The 24,367-nt window shown below is 42.7% G+C and overlaps 1 protein-coding gene across 2 annotated transcripts in view; it reads left to right on the top strand.

Moving 5' to 3' along the window:
- The window catches only part of CFAP69 (cilia and flagella associated protein 69), a 2,033,309-nt gene that overhangs the window by 753,011 nt on the left and 1,255,931 nt on the right, over nucleotides 1-24,367 (top strand). For both annotated transcript variants that reach the window (XM_044067529.1, XM_044067528.1), the window contains exon 9: nucleotides 19,241-19,364. In XM_044067529.1, coding sequence (XP_043923464.1) covers nucleotides 19,241-19,364 — 124 coding nt within the window. The remainder of the gene's footprint in view (nucleotides 1-19,240; nucleotides 19,365-24,367) is intronic.

Here is a 24,367-nt window from a genome sequence, read left to right as displayed (position 1 = left end):
CATTGACCAGTATTGGCTGTGCTACACAGTTTTTGATTGGCTCATATTCTACAATTACAGTGAATTGCCACTGCAGTATGCAAACCAATCAATTAACTGTTCCTGAGAATCACAGCCAATGAGAGCTCCCAAATACGTGACCATTTGTGTACAAATGGTTGTGAAAATCGCATTTAAAGAGATAAGGAAAAAATAAATTAGAAGCAAAACGATACCGACTGGGGGAGAACAAGATGGCCACTGTCCTGTAGGGAGTGCTGAAACTCAGGAGAGCATCACTTAAAATTATATCTGCTTTTTTCACCAGTAAGACTTAACATTTTTCTCATCAAAAACACGGATTAACTACTAGTACACTTCGTTTCTAACACCAGAAGGAAAAAAAAAACTGAAACTCTTACCATTTAGGCTGGATTGTGGCTGATTATTTGGGAACCTGGATACCACATGTGAATCCTGCACAGTAAGGAACTCGGCCTAACACTCCTGAAATTAAATCAGAAAAACTTTCCTAAATCTCAGCCAGCTTCAACCATCAATCAATAATCAAAATGCCTCTAGCATCAGAAGATATGGAAAGTCAAACAACAAAAACTAAATTTTCTGCTATTAATTCTCCAGAGAAAGACTCTTCTTCCTCTTCTAAAAGGCCCAGAGTCCAGAAGGCCTGGGATACTAATAAAAATACCAATACAGCCAAAGGTAAAGCAGAAGGCTCCAACTTGAATGACTTAAAGGCAGCACTACAACCGTTACAAGATGCTATACTAAATCTTACAGATCAGACAAAAGCTATTGGATCATCTACAGACAAGATTCTAACAAGGCTAGACAAGATTGAGTCCAAAATAATGGACCAGGACATTAAAATTGATTCCATGCAGGAGGAACTGAAAGTAAATAAAAAATCAATCCAGGATCTACATACAAAAATTCTGGATCTCGAAGCTAGATCCAGAAGAAACAATCTAATTATAAGAGGCATCCATGAAAGCATTGAACACTCCAAGTTAACAGAGGTGATAACATCCATTTTCAGTCTCTTACTCGATAATGACCAAGAGGCTAAACAAATTACAATAGAAAGGGCACACAGAGCGTTAAGAGCCCCCTCTGAAGCAACAAACCCCAGAATTGTTTATGCTAAAATTCTCAATTTCTACCATATGAACAAACTCTTAATTGCAGCCAAGCTCAAAAACAATAACGTGGCAAGGAATGAAAGTATCCATATCGCAAGATCTTCCCCAACAAATCAAGGTGGCAAGACAACAATTAGCCCCATTCTGTGCATATCTTATTAACAGGAACATAAGATTTCAAATGAGGTACCCCAACTCTTTATCATTTACTGCCCAAGAACAAAAATACACAGTCTCCAACAAAAAAGATGCTGCTACTGTTTTTATTAAGCTGTTCGGTACCAACCCGGCTAAAGAATCAAAATAGAGGGAAGAACCAAATTAATCTATTTAACTTAGCGACTCACTTCTACAAAGATGAAGAACTAATATTCAAAGCTCTTTCTTTTCCTTGATCTCGCCGGGTCCAGAATTGATTCCCTGTCTTATCCTAACTCTTTACCTTGTCCTGGAGCTACCAGAATGGTGATGGGGATGAGCCTGCCTGTTTCGGAAGCGCCTGCGGTGGCTGAAGAGCGATCCTGGCCTCTCGTAGACCCCTGAAGTCATAGTTCTCCAAGCGCTGCCTCGTGGTGGTAAATCCTCAGCATAGCATAAGGCGACTGCATTTCCCAGCAGTCGCCTGTCCAAGCGTGACCTCGACGTCTCAGCTAACCTCCCAGGATGCTTTATTCCCTTAAAGCAACAGGATGATTTACAGAAGCATATCCTGCGTCGACTGATGCCCTCCTTCACATACAACAGCGTGTACATTGCAGCGGTGTTAAAGGATCACTCGCGGAGTCTCTGACTTATATATTGCTTACCGGCACTGAGAAGATCAACGTTTCAGAGGTAACGGAAAAGCACTAGTCTTCGGCGCATTGCTCTTCGGAAGAAAAGCTCGCAGAATACTCAGATTGATCTAATGCATTATAGCAAGGACGCTATTTAGGGGTCAACGAGCTCCAGACCAACAATGTTTACAGTATGTATGTCTGGTATGAGATTAAATTTCTCTCTGTAATTACCGTTCTTTTATCCAATTGATAAACCCGGGCAATCTAGATGCAGGCAACACCCCTCCTCAAGACTCCACAGTTGTGTGGTCCGTTTTACAGTTTATGCAGGATTTACAAGGGTAGTAGTCTCCTAAGTTCTAGTCATATCTTAAATACACGCCTTACTTCACTTAATTTCATTCATACTGTTTTGGTCTGCCTATGAAACTTGTTTGCATATGTCCCAGTGGTAATACTAACTTTTTCTCCTAAAGGAATATCCATTTGAATTAACAGTTTTATTTGCAGAATCTTACACATCTTATTTTGGATCAATACTTAACAGCATTGTCATGTACATACCACTTGGCGAAAACCACCTCACTACTCTGCAATATGATATATTTATATATATATTAAAATGAGGTATGTATCTCTATTAAGGTGTATGTTATTTACCTTGGGGTACTACACCTGGGGTGCGCAGGTCCTAAGGATCTCAGGAATTTTGAAAAAAAAAAAAAATACGTAATTTAAAGTTGGATATTTACAGTACCCATATTAATTGGTAGGAATCTGCTGGGCTTGTTTGTTATGCTAGCACCCATATGAATTACATATGTTGCTTTTTTCTGATAAAATGCCTCACTTACCAAATTGCTCAAATTCACAAATAAACATGAAAACACCCACCGAAGTAATCCCATATCCCATCACTCTATACTACCAACTACGCAGTGACGCTTCTGTCCCTGATGTGACCTATTATGCAAGCATGCCATCTTGAAGCAGCAACACTTCCGTACATACCACAAAGTATATGTAATGACCCTGACTTGAATAAAACTGGTTTGTTAGATCTTGCACGGGTCACATAAGCCAGGTATTTATTGTTATTATTTACACTTTAGAAGCAAAATGATACCAAAGTAAATAACTGCAATACCAACAGTTAGAAGGAATCTTTTTTGCTGGCATTACAGTTATTTGCTTTGATACTGTTTTGCTTCTGTTATATTTTTTCCGTCTCTTTAAACCGTTACGTGTGTGTGTGTGTGTGTGTGTGTGTGTGTGTGTGTGTGTGTGTGTGTGTGTGTGTGTGTGTTGGGTTTTCTGAGTGCAGGAAGGGATATTATTCAACAAGAATGAAAACCAAAACCATTTACAGCCATTTCTGTGCTTAAAATATCAATGAAGTAATCAAAAACATGCTGGAGTTTGCCTACAGTTATACATGCCTAAGCTCATTCCAACTACAAGTGTTTTCTCAGACTTGTCATTGTCATAGCTGTCAACCTCTTAGCACAAGAAAACATAGAAAGTTTCTAGAATAACAGGCTGGTTTTGTGTTACCATACATGTTCTGAAGGATATGATGTCTGAAATTCATATTTCTTTCATTACTTTATTTCATTCCTCTGTGATTTGCCAGAAAACTACATATTTTATGAGGAACAGACCAAAAATATAAGGCAACAATTTGGGCATTCTGCAAAATTCTGTGCAGTTGAGAGGTTATGACAATGTGTGTGTGTGTGTGTGTGTGTGTGTGTGTGTGTGTGTGTGTGTGTGTGTGTGTGTGTGTGTGTGTGCGTGTGTGTGTGTGTGTGTGTGTGTGTGTGTGTGTGTGTCCACACATATATTTTGGTTGAAAGACCATGGCCATTTTCAATGTACGCTTTTCGCTCAGTGAGAAAATAGGGTGTTCCACATTTTGACTGTTTGTCACACATTGCTATGGTCGGGATTCCACATTGGCCTCTTAGCAGGTTGAGACATATGTCCCTATGTCCCTCATATATCTTCCTAATCAACTGTTTAGTTTTAACAGGGAATGCAAAAGTCCTAGCTTACTCAGTCAAATGCTTTCTCTGCATCAACACCCCCCCCCCCAACTATTTTCTAACATTCTGCCATTCTGCTTCCCTCTGGATCATCAGTGTTCTGTTAATGTTGTCAAATATTTGCCTCCCCTCCACAAAACCACATTGAGTCACATATATCAATTTTGGCATCACTGTTGTCATTACTTTAGCATTATAGACATAACATTTTATAATCATGGTTTAGTATTGAAATGGGCCTGTATGAAGCTGCATCTGATGGGCCTTTACCTTGTTTAGGTATTACACCTACCACCCCTTTCTTCTAGGTTGTTGGTACCTCTCCTCTTCTTAAGATACAGTTAAAATCTTTCAGATCTTTATCCCTTTTTCCCTCCTAGCTTGCAGACTTCCACTGGAATACCATCTATTTCTGGGGACTTTCCTGTGGATTGATTATACATCACCATTTTAGCTCATCTCCTCCTATCCTGTTAGTAATTGAGCCTCATCTACCTCTAACCTTGTCATATTTAATTTTTCCATATACGTTTCCACTTGTACCTTCTTTGCTTTATACTTATTTTCATAGAATTTATGAAATACTTGTAATACCTCTACAGTATATCTTGTTATCTTCCTTGTTATAGGTTCCCTAAGCTTGGTGGCACTCCTTTCTACTTTCTGTTGCCTGAGTTGTTTTGCTAAAATGTTTTGTCCTCAAAGTTATCAAAAACAGTTGCATAACAGCAATCTTTCTAAACTCATGCATATTAACAGCAATCTTTCTAAACTCATGCATATTATCAAAGTAATCCCGTTTTATGTTTAGCTTTCTGCAGTTGATCCTCTTCTTGTTCTGAGATTTCCCCTATTCTGCAGTACTTTTAACATTTGTCATTCCCTCTAAATAACTCTTGTTACTTCTTAACTATATCTCCCTTTTTTTTATTTCCACCCTATTTTTAATTCTACTTTAATTTTATCCCACTCACTAGCACATGTTCCTGTGAAATGCAAATTTTGTCTAGCCAAGCCTAGTTTTTATATCATTGGGAATAATATGTAAATTCACTCCAAACTCCTAGTACTGGATTCACATCTTCCATGCCAAATATTTTCATAAATTTATTCAAAACTCTGCCCTCCTTTGTTATATTTTCCCTTTGGGGCCCGCAGACCACATCTTCACTGCTGTAAATCAAATTCCAGTCCCTATTATTAATATTCCTTGCTGAAAGCAGATTATTTCTCCCAAAATTTTCTTAAGCTCCATTATAGCAGTTTTAGGTGGAATATAAATGCATGCCAGTGTAATCCTCCTACCTTGCCAGTAGCCTTTTAAGTACCATTATTATCTTTTTATCATCTTCTATCACTACTGGAACTCCTCTTGGAATTAATATTAGTACTCTTTTTTTTTTTCCTTTGTCCAAGGTATTCCACTGAATAGCCATCCTTAAAACCTTTCTTTATCAATTTCACATGTTCAGTTCTTTCCAATTGTGTCTTCATAGCATAGTGATTTGCACTGTACATTTTTAATACAATTCACAACTCTTTCTTTTTTGCATTTATTTGTGAGAGTATTGACATTTAAATACATTGCAGAAAGCATCACTGTGTTAAAAAGTTATTATTCCCACCTTTTATGTGTAAAAGTTTTTTTGTTAAATGTCTAGCTGCAGCTTTTGTGTTACATTTATACACTGTTTTTCAGGTTGATCTTTTATACAGTTGATCTGATATTGTCAGTTTGTCATCTCATCCTCACATATGAGGTCTGGATCTGATCTGTTGGATTCAGCTTGGCCATTACTAAGCTCATGGCAACCAAAAAGCTCTTGGATACCTCCCCTTACCCACAATGCATCTCTCCATGTCAACTTAGTTCTCTTTTGCCACTTATGAAGACAGGGTTCGACCATCTAGCTCTTGGAGTGTCAAGTTACTTTAGTAAGATATTTTTTCACTATCTACCTATTTCTTTTTGTTTTTTTTTTTGAATATTTAGTACTTTCTATCTCCCCTTTGTCTCTGAAACCCTTTTTTTTACAGTAACCTCTTTTTTATTAGCTTACTTTCACTTTTTCTTTCTCCTCCTTTTTTCCCACTAGTAACCATTTTTTATAGGTTACTCACCTCCCGTTTTACCTTTAAAGGTATTCTTAACTCCTATTGTTAGTAGTTTTCTCCTTTTTCCTCCTCTCTCTGTTTATAACAAAAAAAAAAAACAATCCTTTGGTGTCTGTTAGTAGTGATTGTGTGTGTGTGTGTGTGTGTGTGTGTGTGTGTGTGTTCTTTTGTTTTCCATCTCCTCCTTGTTGACTTCATGGCGGAGAAACAGGATAGCAAGCTTTAAAAATGCGCAAAGTGCAGCCATAAACTTCCCTTTAGTGACTCGCACTACTTGTGTGTTTACTGTTTAAGGCCTCTTTACCTACAAGATGACTGCACCATCTGTCATTCCTTCAACCAAAGAGCTTTGGTTGAAAGGAAAAATAAGCTCATTTTAAGGGGAATGCTACCTTCTGCTTTCAAACAGGCCATTTCTGGTAGCATAAATCTCTGACCCCTAAGTCAAAATTTGCTCATTTGAGCCCTTCTTCTTCCCTTTCTTCAAAAATAAGTGACAAAGGAAAGAAGAGACCTATCTCAAATCTGACAGGTTATTTAAAGCCAAAAACTAAGATGCCAAGATCCACCAAATCTATGACTCGATCTGAGCCTTCGGCACTGAGCACTGCCAGACTGGATCTGGTTTCTTCGGTTCCAGTGCTATCCAGTGAGGATAGATTAGGTTTGTTGGTATCAGTTTCTTCCAGAAGTACACTCAAATCTGTCTTGACACTCCCAAGGATTCAGTACTCCCCAAACATAGACCCAGTTCCTTCGAGGGTACCATCCCCATTCGTAACCCCATCAGTGTCCTCTTCCTGTTCAACCAGGAGCCTTACTGAAGAAGACATAGACTATATGGTACAGAAGATCTGTTACAATAGTGGATATGTAGTGATCAAAGGACAATTCATTGCTTGCATAGGTTCCCAGATCCCTGAATAGAAGATCAACTTTCAGGGATGTATTGTTAATGTGATAGTTACAAGGGTGGTCATGCTTTCTGAAGGATACTATCATACATTTCTTGGTATTTAGTTTTATTCCATGTTTTACACCAGCTATTTGTTTGGCAAAGACCATTTTGAAGGATTTTGATGACTTCTGGAATATTTATCATGACACTAAGATTACAGTCATCTGCAAACATAGTCAGCCATAAACCTTTAACATTTGCTTTGACCTCTGAGAATTAAATGCCAACTAGCAAGAATTGAACCCTTGGGTACACCATTAGTGAATGGAGGAGGTAGAGCTGCATATCCTAATTTCCTGTGTTCTATTTGTAAGCCAATTTGCTATATATAGTCAGTTAACATTAAGGGTTTTCATTTAAATGGGAGAGTTTATCTATGATGCCTGAATGTGCGGTGGTGTAGATGTGTGTTGTATATTGATTTGTCCTTAACCATTGCTTTAGTGACCTTTTCAAAGAAGTCTAGTTTTACTGTATATATGTCTTTCGTTGATTAGATTAGGGTCTAGAGTTCTCTGTTAAGTTTAGCAAGAGTTAAATTTATTTTTGCATGCAATGAGTTGTTTTGTTTCTTTTATTATAGTGCCTGTTTATATTTGGGTTCCACCATAGACATTTATACTTAAATTTGAAGGGCAGGATCCCCCCTTAACAAATCTCAACTGGCTTGGGGCAAAAGGGTCTAGGCTGTCTGTGCCATTATTTATTATTAGCATAATAATTTTTTCCATAGCCTTACAGATGAAGCTGGTTAGTCTTATGGGTCTGTAACTACCTACTTTAGTTGATGCCCCACTTTTGTGTAAGGGTATGACTGTTGCTATCCTCCATTCATCTGGCATATCACCTGTTTGGATGCTGATATGTAAGTAGGCAATCTGGTATGTTATCCATATCCATGGAAATAGTGTTTTTGGCCTTGGATGGTGTCTTAAGGACTTGTTCTTGGGAGATTAGAGGAGGAGGTGTAGCTGTAGATCTGTGATCTGGGAATATAAGAGGGGAAAGTAGGCTGAAGTTTGAGCTAAATGTCAGAGACATTAGCTTTGACCTCTGGTTCTGAGTATGTGATGTCATGTACAATTATCTATGCAAAGTGCTGTGCATTGTTCCTAAGTTTCTAACACAGTTAAAGAAGACTTTGTGGCTGTCCTTCACCTGGGTGGCTATTTTTTTTCTTTATATTTGGCTTTGGTTAATTTGATCAGAGTCTGGAGTCCCTTGTTCAATTTAGCAAGAGTTAAATTTATGGTTACATGCAATATTTTTTTCCTTTTATTATAGAGCCTGTGTATATTTTGGTTCCATCATAGAGGTTTATTCTTAAATGTGATGTTATGTCTACTTTGGAACTGGACAGATGTAGCCATGCAGCTGTTTTCATGTGCATAGAGTTTGGCAATTAAGGATTCCACATAAGCAGTGTGATCATCAGGGTGAAAATATAAATCAATGCTCATCATTCCCACTGTTGCAGTAGTCTTTAGGCTGCATGGGTTGTGTCTTGCCCAAGCCACAACAATTGTCCAGCTTCCAAAAGCTCTCTCTCTCTCCCACACATTTACTCAGACTGCTGATTGGACAACTCTGTGGAAGAATCTTCAGTACTTTCTTCTTGACTTGTGAGGAAGCAGCTCAGTGGCTTCACAGGAGCAGCAGCTGGCTGCCAGCTTCAATTCTGGCAGATAAGGACTCAGTGGGGAGCCCTTCCATATAGGATGCTGTCCTTTAAAAATATTATTTATTTTGTTATGACTTTTAGTGGTATTGTTCTTATAAAAAAACACTGGTATCTTTCTAATATTAGAAGTTCACATTTCCTGTAAAACACTGCTATTTTGGGGGCTATTCTAGTAAGAAAATATACTACTTATGTAATCATTATGAATTTTATGCAAATATTTAGTGTCAAGAAGCATTTTATTTAGACAGGAACCACCACTGAGTATGTTAGTGCTTGTGTTCACTGTGTGAGAACTTGCCTAACATTTTTTTCTGTCAGACTGAATTTTGCGAAAAGGGGTATCTGACAGGAATTTAGTGTGCTGCTTATGCAGTACTGTGACTACGGGAATGTGTATGTGAGTGTAAGTTTAAATGTGCTGCTTGTAAACACTGTTTAAGTGGACACCATGTAGTCCGGCTACAATATCTTGGGAAGTAGCTTTGTAGCACTTCTTAACACTCCATTCATCTTACTTCCATCAAAGCAAAGCAGTGGCGGACAAGTTGACCAGGACCAGAACAGAACAGACCATCAAGAATGGAAATTGGCCAAGGGGGACTTCCAGGAATTGATCCAGTGGTGGGGACCACCTCACAAAGATCTGTTTGCCTCCTTTCAAAACAGACAAATGAACAAATTCTGCTCCAGAACTACTTGCAGGCAAGCCTGGAAAACAGATGCATTTTCATTCCTGTAAAGTTGAATGCTTATGCATTTACACCCTTTCCACTGATATACATGGTAATTGTGAAGATTCAGGACAATGCTTCAGAAATCATTGTGGTGACTCCCTTTTGGCACAGGCAACATTGGATGTTAAGTTGTCTCTCTCGCCTTCATTCTTGCTGGTTGGGCTCAGAGCTGACCCTCGGCTCCTACTAGGCCATTTTCTAAAGCTCGAGAGCTACTTACTGGCTCGAGGCCTCCCTATATCCCACAATGCCTGGCGCTAGACCCCCAGATCTCATTTGCCACATCAGCTACGAGGTTGCACTTCACTGGCTCAGGTTGTATTAATCTTTTATATTTTTAGTAGTTAAACTGTTAGTGTATATTTTTCAAATCTTTGTTAAATCAGAGTAGTACTGTAGACTAGTCTTAGATTCCCTGTGTTTTCTGACCCTTAGGAAGCTTGTTTTTACTTAGAGAGTCCCCCCCCCATCTCCCTAAGTAGGCCGTTTAAGTTAGAGGCTATCCCCTTCCCTTTTATATTGTTTTCAGTAGGAAGTAGTGTTTAGCCTTTGTAGTCTAAGATCTTAGTCTCTTAGTTTTTTTGTTAATATAGTTACCTAAAAATTTTGTGTGGAGGTGTGGGACTAGTGTGTGTGTGTGAGTGTGTGTGTGTTTTTTTTGCACTAGTCTAAAATTTCATCCATCGGTATTCCTTTTATTTTTAACATGTCAAAGGATACCAAGGTATCAGGGTTCAAGAAGTGTGACTCGTGCTGTCAGAAAATGTCTCTGACAGACGGTCACACTTCTTGTGTTTATTGTTTGGGTTCCGTACACCTGCAGGACTCTTGCTCAGTATGTCATGCCTTTAGTCCGAGAGTCCTGCAGGAGTGTAGGAATAAGTTAATTCTCAAGGGCTTACTAAAACCCGAGGGGTCTCCGGCAAAATCTCAGCCAGCTAAAACCCCTAAGCCCACCAAGCCATCAGCTCCCAGTATGGAGCCGTCACCAGTTGGAGCATCTGCTTCAGTTTCGGTTCCGGCCTGGACCGAAGTATCAAAATCTCTCTCGGCTCCCACCTTGGAGTCGGAGCCGTCAGGGAGCCGTAAGCGATCCAGATCGCCATCAGTGGAGTCGATTCGCTCAGCTCCAGGATCACCTTTGCTACAGTCTGAACGGAGCCATAGGTCCCACTCTTCTCGGTCCTCGAGGCTGTCCGATCATGACTTGGCGAGAGTGGTTAGTAGACTCCTCAAATCACAGGCCCTGGCTAAAATGTTAACTAGCCCTCCTCATCAGGCTGTGGCTGCTCCCTTTTCTGAAGTAGTTCCTCCTCCGACTCCTCCAGTCAGTTCGGAGCTGGAGCTTGTTGGGGCTCGGATCCTGGAAACGTTGGCGCTGATGCTTCCCCTTTTGGCTCCTTCGTCTGCTCCGATTTCTTCAATGGTTCCGTCCTTGGAGGGATCTGGGCGCCGAGACTCCCTCGTCAGCCCCGAGGGGGCGAGTGGCATTGGACCCTTGTCCGACCCCGTTCTCCATCTCGGAGCTTCGGTGCAGGTAAGCTCGGCTCCTGCATCAGCCTCGGAGCTGTCCCTTTCGGTGCCGGAGAGGATTCCCGTCTCCTCGGAGCAGGGGCCCTCTTCTGTGCTGGACAGGGGCACCTTCGAGGTCATGAGGAGCATGCTGACTTCTGAGTCTGGACCTCGATCAGCCCCTTCAGCTCCTCCCCCCAGGGTTCCTGCTTTGGTCTCTGCCCCTCCTCCAGACCCCAAGCGAGGGGATCAAATGCTCCAGGTCACCCCACTGGGTGTATCTTCCTCTTCCGAGGCCTCCCCTGAGATTTCAGAGGAGTCCCCTTGAAAGAGGAAATGGAAGAGGAAACATGTTGACTCCCCAGAGTTGGTCACGTCAGATACTGACTTGGAGGATTCGGAAGGGTCCCCAAGATCCCCCTCTGAAGATGTCTCTTTCTCAGACATCCTTGAGATCCTTAAGCAGAGGGGGAACTGGTCTTCTCTTAACCCTTCTGAGAACGAGTCGATATACTTGGATGCGTTTGGTTCTCGCCCCTCCACCTCCTGGGTGTCTCTGCCTTTCGATCCATTAATGGAAGTGGTGGCTCGGAAGGCGTGGTCAGCTCCGGACACACTGAAACCAAGCCCTCGCAGGCCCACTAAGTTTATCACGGCCCCCCAAGATAAACAGTTTCTGACAAAAAGTGTCCCCATTGATGCCATGGTGGTAGCAGCTGCCACAAAAAAGGAGTTGGCTGACACTTCTGTACCTGTCCATCTCCTTAATAAAGAGTCTAGGATGATGGATAGATACGGGAAGCGGATGTTTTCCTCAGCGATCTTCTCCATGCGGTCGCTGAATTATTTGTGCTACTTCACCCGTCTTCAGAGGGATCTCCTCAAGAAGCTAGGAGATACCCTGCAAGATCCATCAGCTGTGGGGGCTCAAGACAAGATAAACTTCCAGCTAGCGACTCTTAATTCTATCGTTAACTTCTCCATGCGGCTCATTTCGTATGCAGCTGATGAGGCGAGTAGAGCCGCAGGCACAGGCGTAGCTTTGAGAAGGCATGCCTGGATGTGGTTATGTAACTTCACTGATCCCTTCAAGGCATCTTTCACCAACACCCCTTTTGATGGTTCAGCTCTGTTTGGACCTCAGGTGAAAGATACACTTACCTGGTGTGAGCAGGAAGGCAAGACTCTCTCTGCCGTTGGAGTCCGTTTTTCCACTCCCTCTAGACCATACCCTAAGGGTCAGAAGAGTGGGAAGATGTGGTTCCGGAAACCCCAGGGAGCCATGCCTGACACACGTGCGTGAAGTTTCCTCCAGAGGCAGAGGAGGGAACAACAATAGGCATACCCAGAGGGGGTGAGAGATCCCATGAATCAGGGGCAGGAGCCTTTCTCTGACAGGCCCTTCCTTCCCCTGAGGGGCTGCCCGGCTGTCCACCTTCGAAGGCAGTCGGGGGAAGGTTGTCTCTGTACCCAGAAGCCTGGCGTCTCATCACTCGAGACAGATGGGTACAGTCTATCATATCCGGAGGTTACAAAATCCTGTTTGTCCACACTCCCTTAAAATCAAACAACCCCATCCCAGATGTTCCACCCAGTCTAAGGGAACAGGCAGTACAAGAAATTTCAAGACTGCTAAAAAAAACGGGCCATCCAACAAGTCCCAGCAGACCAGCAAGGATCTGGAATTTACTCAAAGTTCTTTTTGGTACCAAAAAAGACAGGGGACTGGAGACCCATTTTGGATCTCAGCAGACTAAACAAGTCTGTTCAAAGAATGAAGTTCCGGATGGTCACGCTTCAGTCCATTCTACCCTTTTTGGGTCAGGACAATTGGATGTGCTCCATAGATCTTCAGGATGCGTACTACCACATCAAAATGGACAGGCGTTCCAGAAGGTTTCTGCACTTCCGGCTGGGAGCCAGTCATTACCAGTTCAGAGCCCTGCCCTTTGGTCTCACCACAGCCCCCAGGGTGTTCACCAAATGCATGGCAGTGGTTACCGCTCACCTGAGACGGCAAGGATTCCAGGTGTTTCCATATCTAGACGACTGGCTTCTTACTGCTTCCACCAGACATCAATTGCTAAGAACCAGGGATTATACCATCCAAACATGCTCCAACCTAGGTATCTCAATAAATTTCGAAAAGTCTGCATTGTCGCCTTGTCAGTCCTTAACCTTTATAGGCGCAAGATTAAATACGAAAGATCTGTCTGCAACGCTTCCAGTAGACAGAGTGGCAGACATTCGCCGACATGTACGGGTATTATTAGGATGCAGAAAGATTCAGGCCAGATTCGTCCTAAAAATCTTAGGTCTCATGGCATCAGCGATCATAATAGTTCCCCTGGCTCGTTTTCAGGAGGATTCTCCAGTGGATGCTTTTCACCCAATGGTCCTTTCAACAACTTCCTTTGTCTCACAAGATAATAATCACACAGTCATGCAAAGACCACTTGGCTTGGTGGATGATCTCTCCATCAGTACCCCAGGGCCGACCATTTGTCCTTCCTCCTCCAGTTGCCATGGTGACCACGGATGCTGATCGGGTGGGAGGGGCATTTTCAGGGCAGGACTGTCCAGGGCACCTGGCAACCCCACAAGTACCACTTGCACATAAACTTCTTGGAGATGAGGGCGGCACTTTTAGCGTTGCAAGCTCTTCAGAACTCTCTACCCACTGGGACCATTGCAATTCAGACAGACAATATGTCTGTAGTGTGGTACATCAACAAGCAGGGTGGAACCAAGTCATATCCCTTATGTCGAGAAGCACTCAGACTATGGCAGTGGGTGATCTCCTCTCAACGGTTTCTGATGGCAATGCACATCCCTGGGAAGTCCAACGTCATAGCAGACAGGCTAAGCAGAGCTATTCTCATGCCTCACGAGTGGTCTCTCAATCGGACAGTAGCGGACAGAATCTTCTGCCAATGGGGTCAGCCTTGCTGCGACCTTTTCGCAACTCCTCTCAACAGCAAGTGCGACAGTTTCTTCACTCTCTTCCCTCTTCCCGGACACTCCACCAGAGACGCTCTAGTTCACGATTGGCCCCAGGGACTTCTGTATGCATTCCCACCCTTTCCACTAATTCCCAAACTAATTCAGAAAGCTACCGTGCTAGGTTGCAGGATGATCCTCATTGCCCCCTACTGGCCTCAACAAATCTGGTTCTCATTCCTGCATCGTCACCTTCTAGAACAGCCTTGTAATCTGGACCCAGTTCCGGACCTCCTGATCAATCAGTCGGGCAGGTTGCATCAGTCTCTTCAGTCTCTCAACCTCACTGCTTGGTTGCTCCACTTCCAACCTTAGCCAGGCTTCCCAGTATTTCCAATTCAGTGCGTGAGATTATCCTTTCCTCACACAAACCTACAACCAGGAAGACTTATGCTAGTAAGTGGAAACGTTTCTCTTTCTGGGCAGAGGCTAGAAATAAAGATCCCTTCACGGCCCCTGTCCATAACGTTCTGGACTTCTTAGCAGAGCTTTTTCAAGCGGGCTCCTCATCAGCCACCATTAGAGTTCAATTAGCGGCAATCTCTAATTTCCATACGGGCCTGTCAGAAACCAGCATCATGTCCCATAAGCTTTGCAAAGCCTTTCTGAAAGGAACAATCTTGCTCAGGCCTCCAGTGAGAGATCCCCCGCCTCCGTGGGACTTAAATTTGATCCTAGCTTCCTTGATACTTCCTCTTTTTGAACCGGCAGCTTCCTGTTCCTTGAAATTGCTTACTTGGAAAACCCTCTTTTTGGTGGCCATTACTTCAGTGAGGAGAGTTTGTGTTTGTCCTTCTTATCTAGTTTTCGATAAGGATAGAGTTTCTCTCAGGACTAATCCTTCGTTCCTTCCTATGGTCCCCTCCGAGAACAATTTGAATCAATCCATCGATCTGACAGTTTTTTTTCCAAATTATTCCAACAAAGCTGAACACAAATTACACCAGTTGGACGTTCATAGGCAATTACGTTTCTATTTGCATAGGACTGAGCAAATAAGGAAATCAGACCAACTCTTCCTGTCCTATGCGGAGGGTAAGCAGGGTCGACCAGTGTCTAAAGTAACCTTATCCGGGTGGTTGTCCTCCATTATTGCCCTTATTTATCAGTTGAGGCATAAAGAACTCCCTGCTAAACCTAAAGGCCACTCTACTAGGGCTTTAGCTACGTCGGTAGCCTTTCAAGCAAGACTACCAATGGAAGCCATTTGTGCAGCAGCCACATGGGCCACCCCTCATACCTTCATTTCACATTATAAATTGGATGTGGCCTGTAGGAGTAGAGCTGATTTTGGTTCCACTGTGCTCAAGAGTCTGTTCCGATGAGCCACCCAGGACTAAGGTGCTAGAATCGCTGTCCCAACCAGCAAGAATGAAGGCGAGAGAGACAACTTAACATTAAGAAGTTATGTACCTACCATAACGTTCCATGTTAGTTGTCTTCTTCTCGCCTTCTTTCTTGTGTCCCACTCTCCATTACCCTAGACTAGATGGACCGAGAAGAGTTTTCCCATGAGTCTTGTCACTGGCTGAGTCTTTACCGTTTTATGTCCTCTACCTTTTTCTTCAGCCCTCTAGCTGAAGTCTTGCTTTTGGGACAGTTGTCCTCTTCTATTATTTTGGTGTTAGGTCTTCCAAATGAGATCTGGGGGTCTAGCGCCAGGCATTGTGGGATATAGGGAGGCCTTGAGCCAGTAAGTAGCTCTTGAGCTTTAGAAAATGGCCAAGTCGGAGCCGAGGGTCGGCTCCGAACCCAACCACCAAGAAAGAAGGCGAGAAGAAGACAGCTAACATGGAACGTTATGTTAGGTACATAACTTCTTATTCTTCTTCCTTATGGAATTGGTCAAGAGCACTCCTTAAAATGGAGAACATCGACATCTGTGCAGTGACAGAGACCTGGTTCAAGGCTCCAGAGAGCACACTGTATTACCAGGCTATAGTTCATACCACACCTTTCGGCCACCTAACCTGGACCAAAACACTAAAGGCGGAGGCGTGTCCATATTCATTAAGGATATCCACATCTCCAGACTAGTTGCTCAGCATAATGCATCCAAGATTATCCAAGTGCAACTACCTCTGGGCAAGACTGCAATCCAAATTGTAGCTTGCTACTTATCCCCCACCATGCCCCAGGATTCCAACTCCTCATTTCTTGATACACTGGAAAATATTATGGTACAACCCAACACCCTAATAATGGGTGATTTCAACTACCCCACCATTAACTGGGAAAACTACTCGTGTACCAAATCTTTTGCTCAACATTTTCTGGAATTCATAAATTCCAATGCCTTGGATCAACTTATCCACACCCCCACCAGGGGCAGCAATATCCTAGACCTGGTCATTACCAACATGGGCGACCGGTGTTCCACACCAGAGGTCAGTTCCTCATTGGTCAGATCCGACCACAAGCTAATCACCCTAGACATCCACATCCCACCCCACCCCCATTAGGGAAACCACCGTAAAAATTTTCTCCAAAGCCAACTTCACGCTTCTTAAGATAGAAGTGGCAAACTTCATGACACCCATGCAGTCAGACAATAGAGGTACGACTGCTGAATCCTACACAAATGCACTTTATAAGCACTTACACAAGTGCATGGATCGTGTTATCCCTAACAGAACCAAAATGCTATCCTCCAAAAAAAGGAAGTCATTCTGGTGGTCCCCTGCCATAAACAAACTTTACAACAGAAGAAAGAAACTTGCAAAAAAGAGTAAAATCCCATGATTGGAGGAACTCCCTGGTCAGCCTCAGTAAGAAGCTGAGATCCCTCATAAAATCCTCCAAAGCTAGTTACGAAAACAAAATTGCCACTGATTCTAAAGACAACCACAAAGCATTCTCTAGCTATGTCAAGAATCTCAGTGGCAACACTCAGATCTGCTCTGAGTTACAGCACAATGGCACTAAATATACAGAACCAACTGATATTGCCAACATCCTGGCAGATAGGGTCAGTGCTAACGTTACCCTCCTCTCACCCCCTAAATGGCCCCTCTTTATACCAGAAGAATGCAAAGTTCCTGTAATCACGGCTGTACAGGTAAAAACCACACTCTCCAAAGCCAAGAACACAGCATCCATGTGCCCTGACAACATCCCAGGCTGCATTCTACATGAAGTACAGAACGAACTGGCACCCCACCTAAGTACCATGTTCAATCATAGCCTCACCTCAGGCTTTGTGCCCACTGAATGGTGCACAGCGACAGTTATCCCACTCCACAAAGGGGGAGCCACCATGCACCCCAGGAATTAATGCCCCATTAGCCTGATGAGCCTGGTCTGCAAGGCCATGGAACATATCATAGTGGAACTTATAAACAAAGACATTGGTAATCTCCAAACTCTAGACCCCACCCAGTTCGAGTTTGTAAAAGGCGGATTATATCCTCTAAACCTGATAGACTTCTTTGAAGCAGTCACCAAAGCTGTAGATGAGGGTAAGGTGGTTCACACAGCCTATCTAGATCTTGCCAAGGCTTTCAAAACCATCCCCCACTCTGGAATTATAGACAAACTCACTAAACTAGGTATAAATCTGTATGTCACAAGATGGGTTGCCAACTGGCTCACTGACAGAACCCACAATGTGAAAGTAGCAAACTCCAAATCCAACTTCAGACCAATGACAAGTGGAGTACTACAGGGTTCAGTCCTGGGTCCTCTCCTGTTTGGCATCTAATTCTCTGAAGTACAGGCTAACACAGAAGGTCTTTGGCTAATGAAATTCGCAGATGACTGCAAACTAGGAGCCATAATCGAAACTCCTAATGATGGGGACATCCTACAAAAGGACCTCACTGAGACAGATGCCTGGTGTCAAAGCCATGGCCTCAAGCTCAATGCCAAAAAGTGCATTGTCATCCCCTTTGGTAAAAACTCTGTACCCATGAACTACCACATAGGCAGCAGTCTACTTAACACCGAAAGTGTGATAAGAGACCTTGGGACACAGGTGGACAGTAGTCTCTCCTTTGATAATCACATCGCCACAGTAGTCAGGAAATCCTTCTACGTGGCACACCTCAACACAAAAGGTTTCTCATCCAGGAAAAAAGAGGTCATTGTTCCCCTCTACTCGTCACTCATTAGACCCATTATAGAGTACAACACCCCTTTTGGTATGTACCTCACAAGACCTCTACAACAACTGGAAAGGCTGCAGAAATACCTCACAAAGAGGATTACCAGCCTCAAACAAATGCCCTATGCAGACCATCTAAAAAAACTCCAGCTTTACTCTATTGCATATCACCTACTCAGAGGCAATCTCTGCCTAACATACAAAGCTATGTCAAACCCAGAGCTGTTGGACATGCTCCACTTAAAGAAATCCCAGTCCCTCCGAGCTACATGCTCTAGGGACCTAAACCTTGCCACCACAATAAACTGAACATGCTGGAGGGCTAGATTCCTGTTCCAGAGACTTCCCATACTCTGGAACAAAGTACCTGTCTATATCAAACAAAGCTCCTCATTAGCACTCATCAAGAAAAATCTTGATGATTGGATGGGAAATAGGAAATTCACCCTGGTGATCACTTCTGTGGCTCTGCTCGACAGGGGCACAGGAAAATAATTTTCTTGGGTGGCGAAAGCCAGGGTACCTTTTTGGCTAGGCTTATATAGGCCCTAGGGACAATAGCCTAGTACCTACCTATGAACCTATGACATTCTGCTATCTCAAAAATGTGTAAGAAGTATGGCTGTGTGTCTGTGTATGTGTGTGTTATTTTGAATGTGTGCATATATGTTAGAGAGTAAAGGGCAGGTGGAGTGTCTGTGCCAGCTAGATTCATGGGCTACCAGCAGTGATTACCACAACAAAGTGCTAATTAGCATTATCGGTAGCACTATGAGATTCAGAGATATGCAGATTATCTGATAGTGAGGCCTTTTTTCATTTCAGCTTACATGTCTCTGAATCACATTTCCTGCAGCCACAGCAACTGTTACTTTTGGCGGCAGTAGTTTTTGCAAGAGAAGGGAACTCTTTCTGAATCTTGGCTCAAATTTCTTATACTAAAGCAAGAACACGAACACATGGAATTCTTGCTCAGTGCAAACAAGCAAGCACAAAACCTTATGACAGCAGTCTTATTTTAGAAGTCTAATGTTGGTAGGCCTTTTTCTCTGAGCTCTTGTGTACCCTAGTGCATATCTGCAGATTATTTAACACTGAATATAGCTTTGATTTACTCATATTCATATGTTTAATTAGCCATGGATTTTCTTTTTTCTTTTCTCACAAAGGGCTATGAAAGAGGTATTTGTAAATCAACTTCTTCATGGTTATCGTCACTATGACAGACAACTTAGAAACGACCTCCTAGTAATTGCTACACTCGTTGCTGCAAATCCTGGTGCACCTATGGTTGTAAGTATGCAGCATGAAAATATAGAGCTTGATAGAGCATCTTTTTATACCAGTGGCTATATTTTTTGTAAACTGAATCATTTTACGTGCTGTTTTAACATACCACATCATGAAAAGTGAAGGTTTCTTTTAAAAGCAAACATTTAAATGGTATTAAACCTTAGATTGTTTTCATACCTCCTACTGACAACAGAGTATTTGGAATTTGGTAAATTTGTAGTAAACATTTAAAGTTATTAAAGGATAGATGCTGAAGCTTGGACTGATGTTTAAAATAATGTAATATTTATATTAAAAATTTAGCTTGAAGATACAGTTATTGGTCCTTCATGTCTGATTTTTTAATTAGTTTTGCCTCAGCCCCACCTTCCAGCATTGAGTCCTCCTATGGCATGCTGGCCCATTCCTTTCCCTTATAGGAAGACAGTCTAGCAACTTATTGATTCTTCTGCAGGGTAACAGCCAGCTGTGGGAGGCTTTCATCCAAGCAGTCATTAGAGGGATCTTTGTGTATATACCTACCTTCTCAATCCTACAGTGGCCACCAGGACAATACAAAATATTGGACTTTGTACATGTGCACTGTTGCACATACCTGGCCACAGCTACAGATTATGCTGCTTGCTGTGCATGTCCTTCCATGTCCCAATAGCTGTTAGGTACTACCTTGTTTATTGTTACTATACCTAGTGACTGCTAGGTGTCATTGCAAACAATGAGACTAGCTACTTCCATCACCCAATGGCAAGTGAACTAGCAGTGGCTGCTTATGCCCATTCTCCCATTCAACTCCTTCAGCTCCTAAAACACTAATCAAAACTAGGTCATCTGGGTATTTGGGCTTTGTCTCTCTATGCTGTGAGGCAAAGCCCAAAATTCAAGGTGTGATGGATTTTGTTAGGAAAGGAGGAAGGGTGGTGTGTGTGTGTGTGTGTGTGTGTGTGTGTGTGTGTGTGTGTGTGTGTGTGTGTGTGTGTGTGCACACGTGTGTGTGTATGAGAGGTGGGGATATGAATCTTTCAGTGAGATCAGTTTTATGTTGAAATCAAAAATAAAATCTCATGTCTTTATGAGAAATCAGAATAAAATCTCATATCTGTATGACAAATCAAAATAAAATCTCATGTCCGTATGAGATGAATTTTCCTGTTGGAGTATTATTTATAGCAGATGTTCATCGTGTTTCACTGATGCAATCCTAACTCATGGGTTATTCGGCTGCAGGTAGCCCTTGATCTTCCAGAATACCAAAGGTAAGTAAAAATGACATCGGCTGCCGTCTGTTGTAAAGGATGTCAGGACATCCGATACAAAAGGAGGCAGCTGACGTCACTTCAGTGTTCCTTGCTGCGGAACCCAAAGCAGAAGCATTTCTTGCATGAGTGCAGGTCGGCAGTTTACCTTTTTTTGGTTTCCGACTACAAACTTGAAGTCAACTACAGCAAGAACATTTGATGTCAACACACACAGGACCTAGATATGATGATTCCTCTGCTTCCATCTTTGCAGACAGAGTTTCTGTGGTGAGCAACAGCCTGTCTCCAAAATACAGGCATGCCTTTTCGCCCACCTCCTGCCACTCAAGTTCTTACCACAGACGCTTCGGGCTACGCCTGGGGAGCTCACCTGGATGGCAGATGCATACAGAGACGTTGGAATGCCCAGCAAATGCACCTGCACATAAATCTAAAGGAGTTAATAGCAGTTCAGCAGGCCTTACTAGCTTTCAAGCATCTTCTTTCTCCAGGAACCCTGCTTGTCAGAACAGTCAACACCACAGTCATGTGGTACATCAGCAAGCAGGGAGGGACGCATTCTTACCCCCTGTGCAGGTAGAGCATGAATCTGGCCCATGGCAGCATCCCTGGGCCTGCATCTCCTAGCACAGTTTCTTCCAGGAAATATCAATGTTTTGGCACACCAGCAGACAAATCCTGGATCCTCACGAGTGGCAGCTGAACAGAGCAATATTTTACAGCATCATTCAACGTTGGGGCACACCTCAGGTGGATCTTTTCTCCTCCCCATACAACCATCTTCTAGTTCCTTTTTGCTCCAGACAGTATCACAGCAGAGCCTAGAAAGTGGATGCTCTGTTCTTCCCTTGGATGCTGCTGTCAGTTTATGCCTTCCCTCCTCTTCCTCTTCTTCCCAGAGTATTATTGAAGAGCAAGGACGAACGACCAAGGACTATTCTCATAGCTCCGGACTGGCCCAGACAGCATTGGTATCCACTGTTTCACAGTCTCTCCCAATTTCCTCCTTGGCATCTTCCTCTGAAACCAGATCTTTGGGTTCGGGAAGAGGGAAACATTCTACATCCTCATCTTCAGTCTCTCCATTTGGCAGCATGGCTCATTGTATGACTCCATCCTTTTCTCTTTCCCTTTCCCAGCAGGTGGTTGACGTGCTGAGGGAGGCCAGGAAGCCTAGCACTAGGAAGTCCTACACTGGCAACTGGGAAAGATTCTCTCATTGGATGCACGCTAGAGGGGAATCTTCTTCTTAGCCTACCCTTCCTTTGATCCTGGAATACCTGGTTGATTTGCTTCAGGGTGGTCTTTCTTTTTCCTTTATCAAGATCCATGCTTCAGCCATTTCTGCTCACTGTTCTTTTGAGCAACCCATTTTCTCTCATCCCCTGATGAAAATGTTTCTCAGAGGTGCTTGCAACTTAAAACCTCCCAGACATGCGCCTACTCCAGCCTGGGATCTTAATTTTGTTCTGGAAAAACTCACTCTTCCTCCTTTTGAGCTAGCTGTCACTGCAGATTTAAAGTTTCTCTCTTGGAAGACTGCCTTCCTCTTGGCTATAACTTCAGCTAGGAGGGTTTTGGAGCTGCAAGCTTTGATGACTGTGGAGCTTTTTCTTATTTTCCATGCAGATAGGGTGTATCTGAGAACCAACCCCCTCCTTTATGCCTAAGGTGGTTTCTAGCCTGACTCTTAATCAGTCCATACACCTTCCTACCTTCTTTCCTAATCCTCGAAATAGAGGTGAAAGGATTATAACATTCTCTTGATTTGCACAGACAGCTTAAGTTTTACCTGGACAGGACTAAAGACCTTAGGAAATCAGCACAGTTGTTGGTCAATTTTGCCCCTGGAGCCCAGGGCAAGGCTATTTCTAAGCAAACCATTTCCAAATGGATTGCACATTGCATTACTTTTTGTTATTCCTTTCATGGCAAGGTTCCTCCTCAAGGGGTTAGGACCCACTCAACTAGAGCAGCTTCCACTTCTGCAGCCTTTTTAAGGGGTGTCCCTACTAAAGACATTTTGGAGGCTGCCACATGGTCTTCTGTTCACACTTTCACAAAGCATTGTAATTTGCCTTTGTTTTCCAGAGCCAGGGCAAGGTTTGCCACTGCTGTTCTGCAGGGCATTATCTCCATCCCTTGATTCTGATGGTTCCTCCTCGCTTTTCTCTTGGTAATCAACCCATTAGTTAGGACTGCAAAAGTGAAACACAATGAACATAGTACAGTTGTGTACACTTGCCATAAATGTAGATGTTCGAGTGGATTCACTGTTGCAGTCCTGGTTTCCCTCCATCCATCCCCATTTTTTGGTCCTCTCCTATTCTCTTTTCCTAAGGTATAGGCTAAATTTGATATTATTTGCCAAAATTGCTTTTGGTTTAAGCCTTGTTTTCTGGGGGCTTCTGACTGTTATGGCAAGAAAGACTGAGGAAGTGACGTCGGCTGCCTCCTTTTGTATTGGAAGTCCTGACGTCCTTTACAACAGACGGCACCCAATGTCATTTTTACTTACCTTTACTTACCTTTGGTATTCTGGCCGATCGAGGGCTACCGGGAGCTGGATAACCCATTAGTTAAGACTGTAACAGTGAATACACTTGAACATCTACATTTATGGTAAGTGTACACAACTGTACTTTTTTCATACAGAAAGATGCAGTTTTACTGTTCACAGTTTTATATTAACCTTAATAGCAGAAATCCACAGCAGAATATCTAAAGAATCCGGACAAATGTTGTACTTAACAATTATAACAGAAATGTTAATGTCTTATTTTACCAAGAAAGCTTTGATTTTAGTCTGCAGTATGCAAATGTGTGAGAGTGTGTGTGTTTTTGCTTGCGCACACACACACACACACACACACACACACACACACACATACGTGCGTGTGTATATATGTATATATATATATATATATATATATATATATATATATATATATGTACATACACACACAGGTTTACCATCAAAATGTGGAAATGCAGTTTGACGAAAATGAGTTGGTCGAACATGTGTTCTACAAACGCCTGTAATGTCAAACTGAAAATATACAACTCCATATTAGCGAAAGTGAGTACACATTTACTAATATGCAGTCAACTGTTTGAATTGTGATCACAGCACAGTGCATATCTGGAATGTTCCCATTTCCTCACTGTAGTGCAATCTCGGAGTTGATATATATAATATGCAGGCGGTGTGGGGGTGCAGGGGCCTTGCCTCCCCTGCAGAAGTGTTACAGGTAACACAGACTGTCTACATTGGAATTTCGGTGTTCAAATATTGATTCCATGGTTGCCATTTCTGAAATGGTGGTAATTCGGAATTACCAAATTCAGATACACAAGTCTATCATTTTGTGGAAAAATCATTTGATTTTCCATATTTTGATAGTAAACCATATAAATATATGTATATATATATATATGGGTATATGTCACATTACCGAAAGTTCAAATTACAGAAAAGCAATCCAGAGAGACAACAACAACGAAATTGCATAAAACCGAATGTTTACTTTCCCTGAAGTTCAAAATATCAAAACAGCTGCTGCACATGTTTCACAGCTCTCAGAGCTTCTGAATGGAGATCACAGTACACTGAGGATCGGGAAATGTACGCTTTTCCTCACTGTAGTGCGAGCATATTCATGTAGGCATGCTGCTATACTCTCTAGACGGACATGATCTATATATGAACACAGTGGGTGTGTCCGAGCAGCACACAAACACCTGCAC

Source organism: Protopterus annectens, chromosome 3.part1 (assembly GCF_019279795.1).
Source record: "Protopterus annectens isolate FY-2018-M chromosome 3.part1, PAN1.0, whole genome shotgun sequence".
Classification (NCBI taxonomy): Eukaryota; Metazoa; Chordata; order Ceratodontiformes; family Protopteridae; genus Protopterus; species Protopterus annectens.
Note: the sequence above shows the minus strand (reverse complement) of the source record. Positions and strands in the feature narration are given on the sequence as shown.